General features: G+C 39.0%; 1 protein-coding gene across 10 annotated transcripts in view; it reads left to right on the top strand.

Annotated features, from left to right (window-relative positions):
• Positions 1–18,102, top strand: part of GRIA4 (glutamate ionotropic receptor AMPA type subunit 4) — a 216,966-nt gene that overhangs the window by 147,030 nt on the left and 51,834 nt on the right. For 9 of the 10 annotated variants that reach the window (XR_006015325.1, XM_042023805.1, XM_042023806.1 and 6 more), the window contains exons 8-10: positions 651–755; positions 6,055–6,165; positions 13,591–13,797. Coding sequence is in view for 9 of the 10 variants with exons in the window: in XM_042023805.1 (XP_041879739.1) it covers positions 651–755; positions 6,055–6,165; positions 13,591–13,797 (423 nt within the window). In the remaining variant the exon portion in view is untranslated. Of the gene's footprint in view, positions 1–650; positions 756–6,054; positions 6,166–7,466; positions 10,479–13,590; positions 13,798–18,102 lie in introns of those variants that run through there. The other variant, XM_042023814.1, reaches the window with a different exon arrangement.

Below are 18,102 nucleotides of genomic sequence, written 5' to 3' on the forward strand. Positions count from 1 at the left end.
GTTTGGGTATCCTTCAGTGACACAGTAAAGTGCTGAAAGGAAGAAAAAGTGTTCTGGTTTCAGCTGAGGCACAGGTGGTGGAAAACTGTCACAGCCTGTAGTAAGGCTTCACATCTGACCTTCTTCATTCTAATGCGTTGAAAACACCCTTTTCAAACCCTACCCGTATCAACCCTGTATCATCTTTGCTGGGGCTAAGGTTGTTGTCGAGTTTACCTTGATGAGCAGTAAATACTCAATTTGTTCATTTAATCCACCGGAGTGGGACCTAAAAAGATATGTGAGCTAAGTCCAAACTCCCTTTAGGTTTTTTTCATATGACCCCAAGAGCAATGAGAATGGTAAAAAATGTGCTTCTCTTTAGAACCTGCAGGTGGAAGGTGTTGAGCTGCACAGCATGAAAGAAGAGAAGGTCCACTGTGTGTCTTTGTTAGCAGTTAGATACTGACATAACTAAGACCGTTTTGAGCATGGTTTGACAGGGAAAACGAATATAAAGAAAGTAGCCAACTTCATTGCTTTGAATGGTTCTGCAGTAATGTTTTTCTGATAATGTAAGGATGGAGCCAGGATAACTTGTACTGCTCTGTGACATTTGAAATAAAGAACATAAGACTGGATCTTCATGGTGGTTTTTCTTCCATTTGTAGGTTCGAATACAAGGTTTGACTGGAAATGTTCAGTTTGACCACTACGGTCGCAGAGTCAACTACACCATGGATGTCTTTGAGCTGAAAAACACGGGCCCTCGGAAGGTTTGTGCTCATAGCATTTGCTATCCTCATATCATATAAGTGACTTGTGTGTGATGAAAAGGTTATTCCAACTTGTATTAAAGTGGAATCTGCAGTTTAAAAAGGTGTAATACATGGATATTTCTGGTGAAAGCAGTTTTTAGCTGCATTTTCTACTAGGTGCTATTATTCAGTGCCTCAAATTGGGGAATTCAAAAACAAGTGTGCATCTTGGAGTGGTGGGATGTCAGTCAGTCAAGCATACTAATGAAAACCAGCTGGATGACATGTTGCTAGGCTGCTGGGTGATGGGAAATGGTCAGAATTCTGAATAGTAGGTATTTCTTGTATCTTACCCCAAGGTTTCTGTCTTGAAAATTAATGGCATTTTTAAGCAGGTCGATTTGTATGTTCTATGTAAATATGAATCATAGGCTGTAACTAACACAGGGCTTTTAAGGGTGAAAGGACAGAAGAGGAGAGAGGTGGAAGAGCGAATGACCTGAATACTTACATTTTCTGAAATTAATTGCAGTATCTAATCCTGTGTGCTTGATTGGTTTGGTTGTTTGTAAGCAAATGCACATTAATAGATGTCTAAGCAGATCCTTCATGTCTGAATGCTCACTCAGCCCAATCACTTTGAAAAGATAAGCCTGGGTACTTTGTTGATCCTTCCTCTTCTGTGCTGAAATGTCTCACAGTATAAAACAAATAAAAGCAGAAAATGTACTCAGGCTCAAGAATTTTAATTTTTTTAGAGCTGTTGTGGCCTATTTTGTTTGAGAGGTCATCAGAACAGGAAAAGGGGGCAGATGATGGTGAATAGGATATTCTTGGTGCTTGAGTAGGGCCAAAGCAATCAAAATTGAATTAAATACTCGTCTGCTGTTGGCCAGAGGTGACAAGCACAGTAAATAGTACCACAGGTAAACTGTGTGTCCCTGGAGACAGTTGCCTGCCACAGTGCTGAGGAGGCAGAGTGTTAAACTGCAGACCCAGAGCAGAATTACACACTTGGATGAAAAAATTGCCACTATATCACAGTATAGAGCTGTACACCAAAGCAAAGCATGTGCCTGCATATAAGGCCTAATGGTGCAGTTGTCCTTTGAAAGTGTGACAGATGGCTGAAGAATAAATTGGAAAAGGTGAGTTTGACTTCCCTCTCTTGAGAAGTCCACTGTCTTCTGCCAGAAAGTATGTCTGGTCTTGCTACCAGTCCTGCTTCCTTCCTGTCTCCACGCTGCACTGTTGGCAGCCAGGAGGATACATGGGTGGCCGGGGTGCACTGGAGGAAACTGTGAAATATGCCCTTTTCATCCCCTATTCCCAGTTGTACAGGAGGGAAGGCAAGGTGCATGAGATGTGTTTAATTAGGTCACAACTTTAGTAAATCATTAGGGAATTTGCTTGTCAGCAAACTTTTGAAAAAGGTTGATGTTTCAGCCTTTGTCACCTGTTTTGGGAGAGGCATCTGTCTGGCACAGCTGCAGGGATGTATGTCCCCATCCTCTCTTCTTGCCTGCAGTTTCAGGGGAGGGTGGTTGCAAACAGAGGAGTTATGTCTGTGCTGTGCTGGAGGCCCAAGGTGCTTTTCTTACCTTTCAGTCATGCCTCTCTGCTACTCTTAAGTCATTACCTGTATTTGATGTAACAAGTCGTGACAACTTTGACAGATCTGGCTACTCACAAGAATTTATTTCTCATGTATTAGATATTGCTTTATATGTGATCATTGGACCAGTTCTGTGGTCCAGCCTGATAAATCCTATATAATACGTGAGAAATGATTATACTTAATTGAACTAAGAGGCCTTCACTTTTAATGCCTTCTTCTCACGCCCAACATAACATGACTTATGAGTCACCCAGCACTATCCTTTCAAAACTGCCTTTCCAGTCAGAGTAACGCATGGAAAAGTGATTTTTGTTGCCCACGGCTCTAAATATGTAAACAGGCCATTAAAAAATGGCACAGCTAGACAGAGGCAGACTTCCATATCATTTAGTAAAATGGGAAATACTAGCCTATGCTCATGTTAGTTTCATTTATGCAGCACTTCTTACTTGGTTTTTCTCTGCAGAGCAGTAACAAAACCTGCTGCTGAGGGGAAATAGTGTGGGGACAAGGATCATGGAAATGTAATGGAATGGCTCCTGTTACGGGAGGGTTGTGATCAAATGATCCAGGCTTTTCATTGGGGCCCAGGGACTGCACCAGAGGCAATAAGCACAAGCTGAAACACAGGAGGTTCCTTCTCAACATTAGGAAACACTTTTTTGCTCTGAAAGTGACCAAGCTCTGGCACAGGTTGTGTAGGGAAGTTGTGAAATCTTCATCCTTGGAGATATTCAAAAGCCATCCAGACATGGTCCTGGGCAACTGGCTTTAGGCTGAACAGAGGGGTTTGACCAAATGACTTCCAGAGGTCCCTTCCCAGCTCAATAATTCTGTGATTTTGTCATTCACCGTGTATACTATCACCAAAATTTTAAAAAAGTGGAAAAGAAAAAGTAAACAAAGCATATACTTTACACGCACATGGACAAGACAGTCTAAGATTTGGCTCCTGAATTCCAACTTGGCAGCATGAAAATCAATTATCAAAATTTTTTGAGTATTCTCTTGCCTTTAGTGGCTTGTGAGCTCCAGCAAGATCACTTCAGTGATTACTAGAAGGAGCACAGGCCTTCAGAAAGGACATTATTCATTCAAATGCCAAACTGTTATGGCAGATTTACTTTGAGGCAAATGTTTTTGCAGTATTTTTTCCTAAAAGATAAATTCAGCCTCGGTATAAGTGGATGCAACTGCCATGAAGTTCAGTTGCAACCCAAATAGAATTGGAGGTACTTTCATAGCTGAATTCAATCCTACCCTTTGAGGAGTTTTTTCCCTTGTGGAGTTGAGGTATTTATGGGAAAGCATACTGTTATTTAGTGCTCTCAAAGTGACTGTGTATCTCTATACTTATTCAAGTGTCATGACATATCTTTCATATTTATTCAGTAATCTAGTTCCAGAGTTACTTTAGCTCAGGTTTGAGCTGAACACATACAAGCTCACACCAATGCACAAAAGCTAGAATTACTTTAAAAGATGCCTGCCATTTCTCAAATAATGCCTTTATCTCTGTCTGAATTTTCATGAACATTCATTTTCCGCTTTCCTTCTGAACTTCATAGCAGTGAAGATTTGCACAATGAAAAATCATCATCCACTATCGTAATAGTTGCCCAAACTGCCAGGTTTTGGTGTACATATTTTGCCTTTTTGCTGGTCACAGTTTTTTGACCATAACTCCACATTTTCAATAATCAATTGTATCTGTGGCTGCGTGGTTGTCTGGATGAAAAAGAATATTTGGTAGCAGTGCATACTACTAGGAAGAAAACCTTCCTCTCCACTGTATCAGCATTGCTGACACTTCCTGTTAGCTGCAGACACCTAAATCAAGGCTCCAGTGCTGTAAGAGCAATCGTAAAAAAAAAAAAGGAACATTTCAACTAAATATGCCAGAACTTGTGCATGGACAGTTTGTGCTTGTTTGCTTCACTAATAGAAAAAAAATCACTCATGTTCAGTCATACTGCTCTAGGGGCTGTTAAAATGACTTACCTCTCCATGCATTTTTTTCAAGAAGGAAACTAATGAAATAGTAAATGTAAAAATCAAGAGGAAGCTTGACTGTTTTAATAATATGCAGAATATATATGTAATGCATATGAGACAGGAACCAGAAGCACTCCCCTGCACTTTTAAACTCTTGTATCACTTCACTGCATTGAGCTGAACAGGTCATGGAGGCAGAATCCTATGTGATGGGGAATTTTTGTCAGGGTTCTACAATGGTCTTGGAAATAATATTGACTGCATAACTGATTTGATCATTTAGCCAGTTTCCATCATACTGAAATTTTTCATCCAAGGCACAGAGTGTCCTTTCGTCCTGACAATTACATTGAAGGTCTGCCTGGAGCCCACTTTCCACTAAAATTCCCATTCCTCTACTAGTAAGATAGACAAGGCATTCTTCTCTCCCAGCTCTTGGTCTCATGAACTCCTAATTAATCAAGGAAGAGGGCAAGGGGCAATTGCTGCTGACTGGTCCCAGGTGCTCCCAGAGACTGAGCTGTGCCCAGTTGAATTGCATCTCTTTGATAGAAACCTTTTAAATCCCGTGTCTGTGAAATCATGCTGGGAAGAAAGATCAGTCTCCTAATTCATTGGGTTCTCAGCAAGAGGGGGAGCCCCTTTAGGTGGAATTAGAGCACTGTTCTACTGACCTGTTTGTGTTCATGTTGCCCATTTGACATGGAGCTGAGTGCTGTCAGGGCTGGGTCAGAGGAAGAAGCCCCAGCAGCCTTGTCAGTGGATGCACAGACAGTCATGATCTAGCTGCAGAAAAGAGAATGGGCAAGAAGGGGGAAAGATAGGTTTGGGGTTTTTTCTCCATGGGATTACAAAAACGACTGATTCAAGTCTGACTCCGGAGGAGCTTATGGCCAGCAGCGAACAAAGGCAGCTGTTTCACCTTAAAGCTGCTCTGGGAAGGGTTGTGACAGCCTAAATGCTGCCAAGGCGAGAAAAACCCAATTTGTTCCACCTCCCTGTAGGTACTTCCCAGAGATATATTTAGTGAGAATTCATTCTCACCATGCTTTAGAGTCAGTGGGAAAAGGAAGCACCTTTCTATGAGGGGTGCTTATCCTGCATGAGCTGAGTCACTGTCTACTGGTACTGTCTGTCCTGTGAGTGTGAAGAAAGCTTAAATAACAGGGCTTCTAATGTAGGTACTAAAAGGTCATTGCTAGCAGTTAAGTGGAACAAGCCTGGTATAAGTCCCGGAGTTGGGGTCTCCTGGGAAGCCCATGATGGAGCAAGGAATTGAGATCAGCCATGGGATTGCAAAACTGTCATCCAGATGTCTTTCATTCCTCTCTCTAAGACCAGAAGGTCTGGAGGACTAACGAATGAAAATATTCTTGTGGGGAGCAAAAATACTTACATTTCTTTTATGCCCCTGGAAGGCTTCAAACTAATGAAAATGGGATTTAACTTGTGCCTCTGGTTGAAGTAAGTAGCCCAGATCATCCAGGAGCAGTGAAGAGGAGATGACGCCAGGTCTGACTGTGTGCAGCAGGAGTGCAAGGAGGTACACCCAAAATGATAGATGCATACCCCCATACCTAACTTGACAGCACTTCCTTTGGACAAGATTGTCTTTGGATCACTCTGGTTTTCATATAGTAATTTATATTTGTAGTCATGCAGAATGCAGACCTTACTGCAAATGATATGCATTTTGTTTTGCAGGTTGGTTATTGGAATGACATGGATAAATTAGTTTTGATTCAGCATGAACCTACACTTGGAAATGACACTGCAGCCATTGAGAATAGAACAGTAGTTGTCACTACAATTTTGGTAAGGTGTTTCTTTTTTTAATGCTTATACTGGTGTGTGACACAATCTCATTTCTAGTTATGATCTAATTTAGTCTGCCAGTTGCTAGGTTAATGGGAGGATGAGAGCCATATATCTTAATTACACTGACTGTCATGTCTGCAGAGATTTTTTTTTGGTAGGCATTTAATATAATGATTCACTTGAAATCAGGTTTTTAAAACTGAGTTGTGGTAATTTTTTTCTTTTATTCAGTCTTTTCCATTTTTTACTAAAGAAGTTTCAGAGATATGGGTTCTTAACAACATCTAATTGATAAATCTTGACTCACAAAAAACTGGAAGAAAATAAAAACCCAAAGCCTTTCAATGACAGAATAGAATAGAGGGTATAAAATGAGATTACTTTAATGCCAGTGTCCCTTTTTCTTGGTAAATTATAAACACAATAATTGACTTTAGTAAGAGCTAAAATTTTACGTAGTATGGTTCAGTCAGCCAGTCAGAACTGGATTATCTACTGTTAATTGTGAATGAAAACATGAACTTAGTAGATGCATTCTTAATATGTTTATTCAGCATTGCAGTAAAATTTTCATTTTAATAAAATCTAAATATATTTGGAATTTGATATTCCAGGATTATTGTGTTTAAAGAGTGGTTGCAAAGGAGAATGCAGTTGCATCATTCATTTACATTTTTAATCCGTAATTTTTCAAAACAATTGTTTCTTACAAATCTGTATTTTAAACAAAATATTTAACAATTTTTTCCTCTGAAGTCAGACATGCCCTTTAAAGCTGATGCTTATCAAAGCCAACTGGCAAAGGGTGACCTTTACGTGACCGCTTTTAAGATTTTACATCTCAGTTCACTGCCCTTTTCACCTGCTTCATTTAGACAAGACATGTTAACCCAATAAACTGTGTCTCAAATGGGAAACAATATTCTGTATGTGTTATTAAGAAATAATTTTTCTAACTTGATATGGAGTTTAAAGTAATCCGAAGGAAAGTGTCAAGACATTTTCTAACTAAAAATACAGTTAATTACCAGATTTTCAGCAGTGTATATCAGCATTTATGCATTAAGTAAGTCTTAACAAATTTCCTGTTGAAGGTTGTCATTCCAGGATACAAAACAACCAAACTACTGTACAGGAATTCAGAATGTTACTCCTAACCAAACTGTGTAACTTAATTTTATTTTTGCATGGGAAATTTTAAATATATGTATCTCTTTCCTAAAAAAAAAAAGAAAAAAGAAAAAAAAAGATTTGGTGATGGAAAAAAATATACTTCAGTACAGTCCTCCTCTTTTCAGCCTCTGATGAAGAATCCTATTTTAAGAAATTGATCAAGGAAGAAAAGAGTCCCAAGATGCTGCGAACAGTCCTAACTAAGGCTCAAGTATTACCCACCAGTCTAGTAACATTGAGCTAATTTTTCCATATGGATTACTGTTCCTCTGACTGGATGACCAGGCACTGAACCACCAAGAAAAGTTCTGTGGCTAATCTGAAATGTCTAGAACAGATGACGTTAACCTTCAACTTTGCCAAGCTGAGAAGAGAACGATGTGAATTACAAGCTTTCAGTCGAAATTTTCCTCTCAAACCAATCCTGATATGTTTGACTGAAGCTCTCACACATGAATACTGTAATTTCCATAAATAGCTCCAAGCTTAGGAAAAGCAAGTAAAATATAGTAATGAAAAGTAATATAAAAGGTTCCTGTTCACAAGAAAGGAAAAAAAAAGGAAAACAAGAAAGCTTTTAAAAATGTGTTATCTTGCCTGTCCTGTTTGCATTGAAACATTTTGATGTGCATAATAAATGTTATCTTCAAAAGAACTTTTCCAGCCCCTGTATTGAAGGGACTGGTGGGATCATTTGCAAAACCAAAAAGCTGAATTAATATTCCAAAGCATGCCCTGTGTTTACGCAGCATGTCATTTTTGGATAAATGCAATTAATTGAAAGCAGCACAGCTTCTTGACCAAAACTGTCCCCTTTCCATGTTTCTAAACCACAGTGCAAGAGAAATATATTGGAATTTGGTTTGAATAAGAATATATGGTGAATTCTGCCTTATCATGACCATCTCCCACATACTCCTCTGGGAGCTGCACACATGATGCTGAAGGCAGGATAGAACCATGATTCTTAATATTGGCCTGCTAGGGCAATGTGTTTAGCATCCACAAGCATATGATCACACACACAAAGAAAAGAAATACTTAACTAGAATAACTTCCAGAGTCCTGTTATTTTTCTCTTCTTTGTTATGTTGCAAATGCCACAGAGACTTTTTCACCTCTTCATTTCCCTCTTCATGTTGAAGGGAAGTTGAACCATTGTAGATGACACATTTAATTTTGGTTGCATGCATATTTTCCAACATTAAACTGAAAAGCTTCTGCAAGCAGTGCTGTCAGACTTTTCAGTCTTCAAAGACAGATGTCATGGCAGCGTAGGAAAAGTTTACAAGTTTTCAGCATGGCTCGCTTTAAGTTTTGCCTGAAGCCAAATAGCACAAGTTGATTTGTCCTCTGTTTTTTCAGCTTTTACGTGTCTATGCTTACTTTGCTGTATGGCTGTTGCATAGAAACTGCATTATAATGAATTAGCTCTGCACTCAAAGAACTTAGTACAGCATTTTCTACTTAGCAAGATGTGTTCTTCATTTGTAACATAGTGAGAGCACGTAGAAGTTATTTTACATATTTGGTTTAGGCTCTCAGCCTATCCCCAGTTAGCTATGTGGTGCAGTAGCAGCCCAGAGACAGGAGGCAGCAGGGGCAGCTGATGTTCTTTACCATTTATAGTTCCTATTCTGCACCTGATGTGATGCACAGCCTCCTGCACATCTGGAAAGGACAGATTTCCTACCTGTGCAGAAGCATTCCCTTTGGGCTGGGATGGTAACACCTCCAAATGCACAGCAGGCTCCTTGCATGACTGGAGAAGGGATGCTCTTTGCAGCCCTGCCCTAACACTAAGGTAAAGTGAGGGACTTGTCTGGCTAGGGAGAATGATCAACTCTTATGCAGGTTCAGAAATACGGTCGCAAGCTGTTGCGGTAGAATTTAGGGAAGTAGGCTGGGAAGACTAATCCAAACTCTCAAATACATTTCATGATACAGCCAACTCTGTACTTAACTCTGAGACTGCAAAACTTAAAAATCACAAAATTCCTTTAAAACCAAAGCTTGATGATGAGCTGCATCTGCATTGTGGCTTACAGTTCAATATCTTAATGAGATACCCTTGTGTTGGCAGATTAAGTTCCAAGGGCAGGATCCAGTTCATAACCAAGTCACCTAGATGTAGATGACTTTACAAAGGGTATTGATTCAGTTGCATTCAGTGACATTTAAGATGCTCTAGGATACACAGCCTGTCCCCCATTTCTTACACTGGCAGGGTGACCCTTGCCTGTCTCATGCTCTATATGTGACCTCTCCATCTGGGTGTCTCAGCTGGTGTATGTACTTTTTCAGGCATGTGGGGTATATTGTGCCCCATGTATGTAAGGCCACAAAGATTTAGAAATTGATTCAGTGGCCCATAGGTGGATGCCTTATACTGAGGGTATCAGAACTATCTGTAAAGGGTGTGCACAAAGCACCTGAAGAACAGCACCTTAGGGTCAAGCAGATCACCTTAGGGCATCTAAGATGACAGGAAACATTCATTAGGTGACTGAGAACCACCATCACTGTTTTGACTGATATACTCTTGATAGAGTCTTACCTCAGAAATTCTAATTATAGCCTTTTTTCTCATAATAGAAAAATATTTTTTCATTAGAAACTTTATTAATTAAATTCTTCAGTAGACTGGAGAATAAAGTGAAGTTTATTGCATGACAATAATAAAGACTTCAAACCGAATCCTGGACACTTTATTCAGAAAAAAAGAAAAAAAAGTCACCAAAAAGCCTTCCATTGACATTTACAGAAGTTTCTTTCAGAATAAAGTGTGATAATGTGTCCCACACCTGTTCTAAAAATCAGAAGTTTCCTTGCACAGATATTTGTCATGTTTACAAATTATTTTTGCAATGGTGAACATTTTGAAAACCACTTTAGAATAGGAAAACCAAATTTAGATCTGTTTGTTATTTGGGTTAGTTACTTTGTCCAGCTTCCCTTATAGTACGAATCATCAGTTGTGAGCATTTAACTGTACACATGAATTCGTGGCAATGTGGTGGAATGATTTGTTTACATCTATAAAGGTAATTGTTGCAGACATCAACTTGTATTTGCAAATGTTAAGTATTGTTATAAAATTGTGAATTATATGAGTAAAGCTTGCACCATTTCAAATATCTGTTCTGTGCTAGTCATTGGTCATTTCAATGTGGGCTTTTCCTTGATTCACTACCCCATAAAATACTATTAAGCAGCTGAAATCTTGCAAATATTGCAGTGTTAAACCTCATTCAGCAGTAAGTCAGATGTATGTTTTATATCAGTAGGTTAAAAGCTGATAGTCCAAAAATATAGTAAGTACAAATATGGTGGGGAGAGATAATCTTTCTATTAGACAAGATGCTATAACTGGAAACAATGAAAAAGTAGGTCTATGTTTTCAGCTATTTCAGCTGATCTAACAGAAGGTATTACCTCTCCACAGACTACTTGCATCTCTTGCATTTTTAGACTACCATGACTACACTAACATTGCTGCTAACTTCGAAAATGCTATTGCAATGGATTATACAGAATAATAAGCTCTTTTTCAGTGCCACAGATAGAAAAGAGCATCAAGATACGGCTAAGTACATGCTTATTGATCAATACAGATCTTTCATGACTTCACAGTGTGACCTTGAAAGTTTATCTGTGTAAGTTACTTGTTAGCAAACCAGTAAAACTTGCCTTTCAGTGTCCTTTCATTGTAACATCTGCACACTTCATCAATTTGAAACACCCTCCAAGTCTTAAATGGGCAGGATTTAAAACTAGGGCTACTATTTGATTTTTTTTTTTTTAATACAGTGTTTATCAGAAACTCACATGCAGTCCCACCTGCATTCCACCATCAAATTTTACCTTGAAAGCAGATACCTGATTATTTGTCAGGTAAAAGTAGGCACTACAATTAAAGAGGTATAAAATAGGCTAGGAGGGAAAGCGCAACGTAGTAAGCAAGTGGTAGTAGGTGGTGTTGTTACCTTTAATTGTATCATTTCACACTGCCAGGTCACACTCAGTGGCTGCTTCCTTGAAAGCAGTCACAGCAAGGCATGCTACCTTACTCTGTAGGATAATTGCATTACACAAAATGTTCCCTGCTGTATTTTGCTCTAAATCAGTGAGATCACAATAAAGAAAGGGAGGAGGATGGGGAAGAGAACCAATGTGGTTCCTCCAAGTACCCAGCAGATCCCTGTCAGGTCTTGGTGGTCACTCCACTGGATGGGATGGTCTCTGCTTGGACCTACCAAGGACAGGATTGGGCCACCCCACTTCCCTTCTCAGTGTTCCCTCACAGAACTCCTGGGTAGGAGGGCTGAAGTTCGTTTAACTTTTAACAGAAAAAATGACGCATCGGTCACTTTGCTTTGCTGCACAGAAACAGTTAAAATGCTTTTTCTGCAGCAGCCCTGCCAGTGGTGAGGTATGGGCAGAAGCAACGTCTGGGTTTTGGAAGGAGGAGCTAGCTGAGCTGGCATACTCTGTGCCTGTCTTCTTTAACTCCATTGCCAGAATTATCTCCTGGTGTGACTCTAGTTGCATGCCCTTGGCCAGGGATTTATGGCTGAATCAGAAGAGCTAGCAATCACTAACTCTGGTCTTTGGAAAGCAAAATTGCTTTTGAGGTGCAGCAAGCAATGTAGCTGAAGCTTGTAAGGAGAGTTCACAAATGCAGGACACTGGACAGACTTGGTTGCCCTTCTAGCAAGCAGTTGGCTAAATCACAGACAGGACACATAGTATTTTTCAAGTCTGTTTATTTTATACCTTTTTTTTTGTGCAATAACCTATGTGGAAAGACCTCTATTTTGGCTCTTCCTCTCATGCAAACAAAAAGCCTATGTGAGGGAGGAGCATTTTATACATGTGGCCAAAATACTTCTGAAAGTCAAGAACTACTGCAGAGATCAAGATCTCCCTGCTTTTCTCCCTCCCTCCCTCTAGAAGACCAGTAGTTGAGATCAAGGTGATTTAAGTGGGGATAGGAATACAAGAAAAGCTGCAGGCTGCTGGTAATACTCCACAGTTTTCCTTTGAAGATGCAAACTCTGTATGGGCAAAGGCACTGCACTGCACTCGTGTAATACCACCTATTCCCCCTTGTTAGACACCTAATAGAGACTACAAAATTGTTGTTGCTTACAGCTGATGTTCTTGTAGTTTCAGTGAAGCAGACATTGTTGCACTACATGTTTAAATTTTTTTTTTTACTAGTTATGTCTGTAGGAAAGATATGAATAGGGCAGAGTATTACCAAGGCTAGTGTCAAAAGACCAACATTTGCCAGTGCTAGCACAGAGAAAACTTAAGTTGCCAGTATTTTGTGATGTAAATTCAAACAAAGGGTGACCTAAGTCACCCTTTATATTAGACAAATATTTCATCTAGAACTGGCTCTGAATATGAATTATGTGAAGTGATTTAAAATACCATCAGAAAGTATAGTTTCATTTAATAATTTCTAAAGTCTGAATTCACACGGAGCTAAAAAAAACAACCTTGATTTCCCAGTGACATAATGTTCACTATTGCGATAGTATGGTTTACACAGGGAATGCAAGACCCACTTTTCAAGACAGATTTTACTTGTTTCCAATGGCATTCACTGTCCCAAAATATTTGGTCCTTCTTTTTCATGCAGCATGTATGGTCACTGTCAACTTAATACCATTCTTGTCCTTGCACATCACTTAAGTTGATCCTAAACAACCTTGCAGTATCTGCACTGTTTATTTTAAAGTGAAGATGCATATTTCCTTGGGGATATACTTCTATGTTCTCACTAAAATGTGTGTAGCCTCTTAGTAACTATGCATTCCTCAACAAAGGAAGTCACTCAGGCTCTGCATCTGAAATGTCACAGGCAGTAACCACACTGTGTTAGAGGATATGCTTGCTTACTGAAGTAAGAAGTGTACATTGTACCTTCATGATCTCACAGTCCTTTGCACTGTATAGGCCCAATCTCTAATCATGCTTTAAATTTAGCATATACTGCACTAAGGTCTTTCATTTAAAACAAAGTAAGGTTGATAATTCTTGTGAAATATATAAGCCTAATTAGTGTAAAGTGTATACCTTGCCAGAAGGATTTTTGCTCATACATTTTAATTTAAATGTGCTAATACTGTCCATGAACTTTTGATAAAGTGTGTGTTGTTCAGTCAGTTCATGACATGTTTTTTTTCCAGACTATATTTGGTACACTTCTCCTTTACAGTTCTACTTCTTTCATTATAGGAAGCCCCATATGTTATGTTCAAGAAAAACCATGACACGTTTGAAGGGAATGACAAGTTTGAAGGATACTGTGTAGATCTGGCATCAGAAATTGCAAAACATATTGGTATCAAGTACAAAATTGCCATTGTTCCTGATGGAAAATATGGAGCAAGGGATCCAGAGACAAAAATCTGGAATGGGATGGTGGGAGAACTTGTTTATGGGGTAAGCATACCAATTTTTGAAGCAGGATTTAATTTATCATAGTATAAGTCATAAAATAGGAAATACATGTGCATTTTATTTAGCCTTGGGGTCACAGAAAAGAAACAGAATCTCATTTCAGATCTGTGTGCTTTCACTTATTTTCAAGAAAAAATCAAGTAGTTTCATGCAAGTTCTACTATTTATTCAACTAGTACCCTGGAACATTAGAACATCCATAGTTTGCATATCCCTTAAAAATTCATTAATGTTAGAGATCATCTATTCCTGACACACTGTAAAACTTATTTGGGAATATCACTCATTAATTCATTTTCATGTAATGGTGGGCAGATCTTTTAAAAAAGATGGGATTCTTGGTCTAGATTGAGAAATGGAAAATCCACCATCATATATATTAAACATAGGTAACAAACCACTACAGACAAGTAGATAATTAAGCAATTCAGAATAAAGACAGACTTTTAAGATGACCATCAATAATAAAATTTAAGAGCAAACCTGGTAAGTTTAACAACTGAGAACGTTATGTTATAGAGTGATCTGGAGAAGGCTTCTTCAGAATACCATAACACTTAGCAATTCTGTTGACACATAAAGCTCCAATATTTAAAGAAAATAGTTCCCACAAACCCAAATAAATATTTGCAGTATCTGGGATTACCAAAAGTAGCAAAACTCAGAGCTGAGCTTGCTGATGACTGCAGTTGCCAGTATCTGCACTGAGAACAATTCAAAATTCTTAGAAAAACTTTTCATTTCAGTGATGGAATAAAAAAAAAATCCTCAAATACTCAAGTGCGAATATTTCCACCAAGAACTCATAAAGTGCCTCAACTTCCCCATAAAAAAATTCCTGCATACCTTTTGCTCCATCCCCAGTTGCATTTTTCACAATTCCATTGACAGTTTGGGCCCTATGTGGCAAGGGCCTCATGGCTTTTGTAGCAGCTCCATTTCAGTTCCCTTCTGTCAGTTTAGTATAGCTGATAAATTCTCCATTAGCATCAGTTCAAGGGACTCTGCAGAATGAAACAGTTTCTGTGCTGTAGGAGTGTGGGAAATGTTGCCCCAGAATTTTGGTGATCTCCCCTCCCCACAGGGATGAAAAGGTTATATCAGGTTCACAAAACTCTCCATGTTCTTAGAAGTTCATGAAGGAACCAAACTCAGTTTTGTCTTTAAAGAGTAGAAACACTGAATCTCACCAAACGTGTATCTACTTCAGTGGCTTGAAAGCACCTCAACTCTTAGGATATTAAAAGATTTTTCAGACTTATTTTATCAAGTATGGAGGTTACTCCTTCTCTGGCTTTTAATTGCAATAGCAAATTCATGGACATCAATGGCCAAGCACTGTTTTATAGTAGAATGTTTTTTCAATAATCCAAGAAATTTTACTATTTATGAGAAAATCCTTTTGCACAGATGTACAGTTTCAGTGGTCTATCATCTAGTCAAAAATTATAGAGGAAACTTGATATTACACTTTCATTTTCTGTTTGTTTGGGGCATTTTTTTTTCCTTCTTTTATCTTAAACCTTATCAAACCCAAGCTGCCCTAGGACTAGACTGAAATAAAAGTGCTGTTATGAAGCTCACACAGATGTGTCAACACCTGCAGCTGTTAACAGAGCTGAAATCAGTAAAGCTCACAGGCATAAAGAACCTGTTGCAAATTACCCACATGAAGAAGGACAAACCAGAATACATGGCCAACACTTCATTTTTTGTAATGGAAAAGAGTGAGGAGGAGGCTCTTTCCAGCTGTCTGTTTAGGAAGGCTGCAGTCTCTCTGAGTCTGGGACTGGTCCCTGGCAATGAGCTGCAGCAAAGCTCTTGGAGCTGCTTTTTTATTGAAGTCAGCTGTTGCCCAGTACATCTGCTCCACTGTCATAAGACTCCTTGAGGTTTTATCTATCCTAGTGTATCAGTGGCACCAGGGAGTGTCCCTGTGCTTTGCAATTCGCCTCATTAATCTGCTAAGTTGCAAGAATGGTCTCTGGTATATTTTTGGCTCATAATTACTGTCCAAAACAAGTCCTGAGCCCAGCTGGACACTGGGACTGAGGAGAGACCTTTCCCTATAAGCAGCTTGAATGCAGCCATGCAGATTTAGAGGTCGGGTGACTTTCACGGCAGCAGTGCGGTCTGTCCAGTGCCCCTGGGCCTTAAGGCCAAGAGCTACGCCAAGTGTGCTTTATGCGCTTTTACAGGTGTAGCTTTGAAGGAAATTGTTCTTTCTGTTACTTACAAAGTTTTCTGCTAAAGATTTCCACAGGGAATCCATCAAGAGCATCCTCCCTGAAACTTCCTTGAGTCCTTGCCAGATGATTTACAGAGCATCAGGTTCCCAGGCCTATTCCACATAGAGAAAGCGGAAAAATCAGTCAGCCAGAGACTTTGCTGCAAAGCTCTGCTAGAAGAGCATGTTCATCTTGTCTGATAGATCCCCTAATCATAAACACAAGTAGTCTGAGTAGCTGGCTGTGTTTCAAGCAAGGCTTTTTATGTGCAGCCAGGATTGGGAGAGAATTTGCAACTGAATTAGCAAGTTGACGAGATGATCTGTTTGGGAAACATTTTACAGCTTTTAATTCCCTACCACATTAACGGATTAACAGACAGTGTTGTGCTGGCCAGTGAGATTGGAGCCTTTCTGTACAACTAAAAGGGTTCCTCTGTTCTCCTGATCTTACCATCATACACCAATGCCCCTTAGCCCTATCCATATTACTGAGAGTGGACACAGGAAAATTTTATCCCATGTTCCCTTAAGACCTGTATGCACCAGAGAATGGTCTGTTACCTGGACACTCAGTTGCTGCACAGAGAAACTTAGTCATTTCCTAAAATCTGTGGTTGATTTTTTCATCTTGTCCCAGAGGAAACATCATACAAAATGCTGTGGGGTACAGTTTTGCTAAGATTGTACAGAATGCTGTGGTGGGAATGGTTGCTTACTTTCCTGTTTTGTTTTTAGCACATTATAAAAAACTACCAGGAAATCTTGGTCATTTGTCCCTGATGTATCCGAATGCATGCAATAATCCATGTGGATTCTATTTGCCTTGATATCTAGCTCACAGGAGAAATGCTGGCTGGGGATGAAATGCCATTAAGCATATATAACAGGTGTTTCCAAATTCACTAGCAGTCAGCTCCAATTAAATACTCATTCTCCTGACACAGAATTCTTTTCTTTCACTGCTTAACAGAAAAGATCAAAACTCATTTCTCTGAAAATCTCAGAAGCCATGAGCTTCTCAGATTGAAATCACTTTCTGCATGATTTTTCTCAGATAGCTTTACTACCTTCACAATACTTGGATCAAGCATATATTTTATTCACAAGGTTATAATAATGATATGTTCTGGAAAAGAAAATGTCTCTCACCATCAGAATCAATCTTTTCTCATTGTATAATATTGTCAGGATCCACAATCCATCTGTACTTGGTAGTGGTGGAGCCTTGATTGAAATGCTGTTACGGATGCAGTTGATTTAACTGTGAAGTATCATTACTCTTTGTCAAAACAGATTTCACTGGCAACAAAATCATTAATTGTTTTTGCACCATGGTTATATTGTTAATCATTTAAATCCATAATTATATGGTGTACATTAACTGGGCAAAGCACAAATGCTGATAATTACCATGAACAGCTATTTTCATTATTTAGCTTTCGCAATGAAGAGTTTATGCAGGCTTTACATGGCACACAGTAGACTTACAAAAATAATAATATGATCAGTCTGGGGGGCTGCAGTTTCTCCATTTTTATGGCATTTAATTATGACCTAGCTATATATTGTCCCTTTAAATTTGTTGGCATGAAATGGATTTATCTACATTCTGAATTATCTGATACTAGATCACTATTGTAAAAAATGGGTTAAGTTCCTATTTCTCCTCTTTAACTCCTTCAAGTACTGCAGGCAGCTAGTTCTGATGTTGTTCAAATTCTGCATATCCTATTTGAGCATTTAAATTTGGTAAGATAAATCCTATACAGCATTTCACATATAATATGCAGTGTGCTAAGTAGGTATTTAAAATCTCCTAAATTCACTCTAAAATGGTGATGTCACTTTTCCAACTCACACTGTGAAAACTAACAACCCCCAGGGATTTGGGTTTTAATCCTGATAGAAATCTGCAGACAGAAAAAAAACCCATTAGCCAACACCTTTGAAGATCAGTGACCAGGTCTGTCATTTACACTGAGTTAATGAAGATACCACTATGTGACAAACACAGAGAAGATTGGCAGGAAGAGATCACAGTTGCCATGAGTCTTTCA

Source organism: Corvus kubaryi, unplaced genomic scaffold (genome assembly GCF_017639235.1).
Source record: "Corvus kubaryi isolate FWS band 111438036 unplaced genomic scaffold, C.kubaryi_AGA036_p1.0 37256, whole genome shotgun sequence".
Taxonomy (NCBI): domain Eukaryota; kingdom Metazoa; phylum Chordata; class Aves; order Passeriformes; family Corvidae; genus Corvus; species Corvus kubaryi.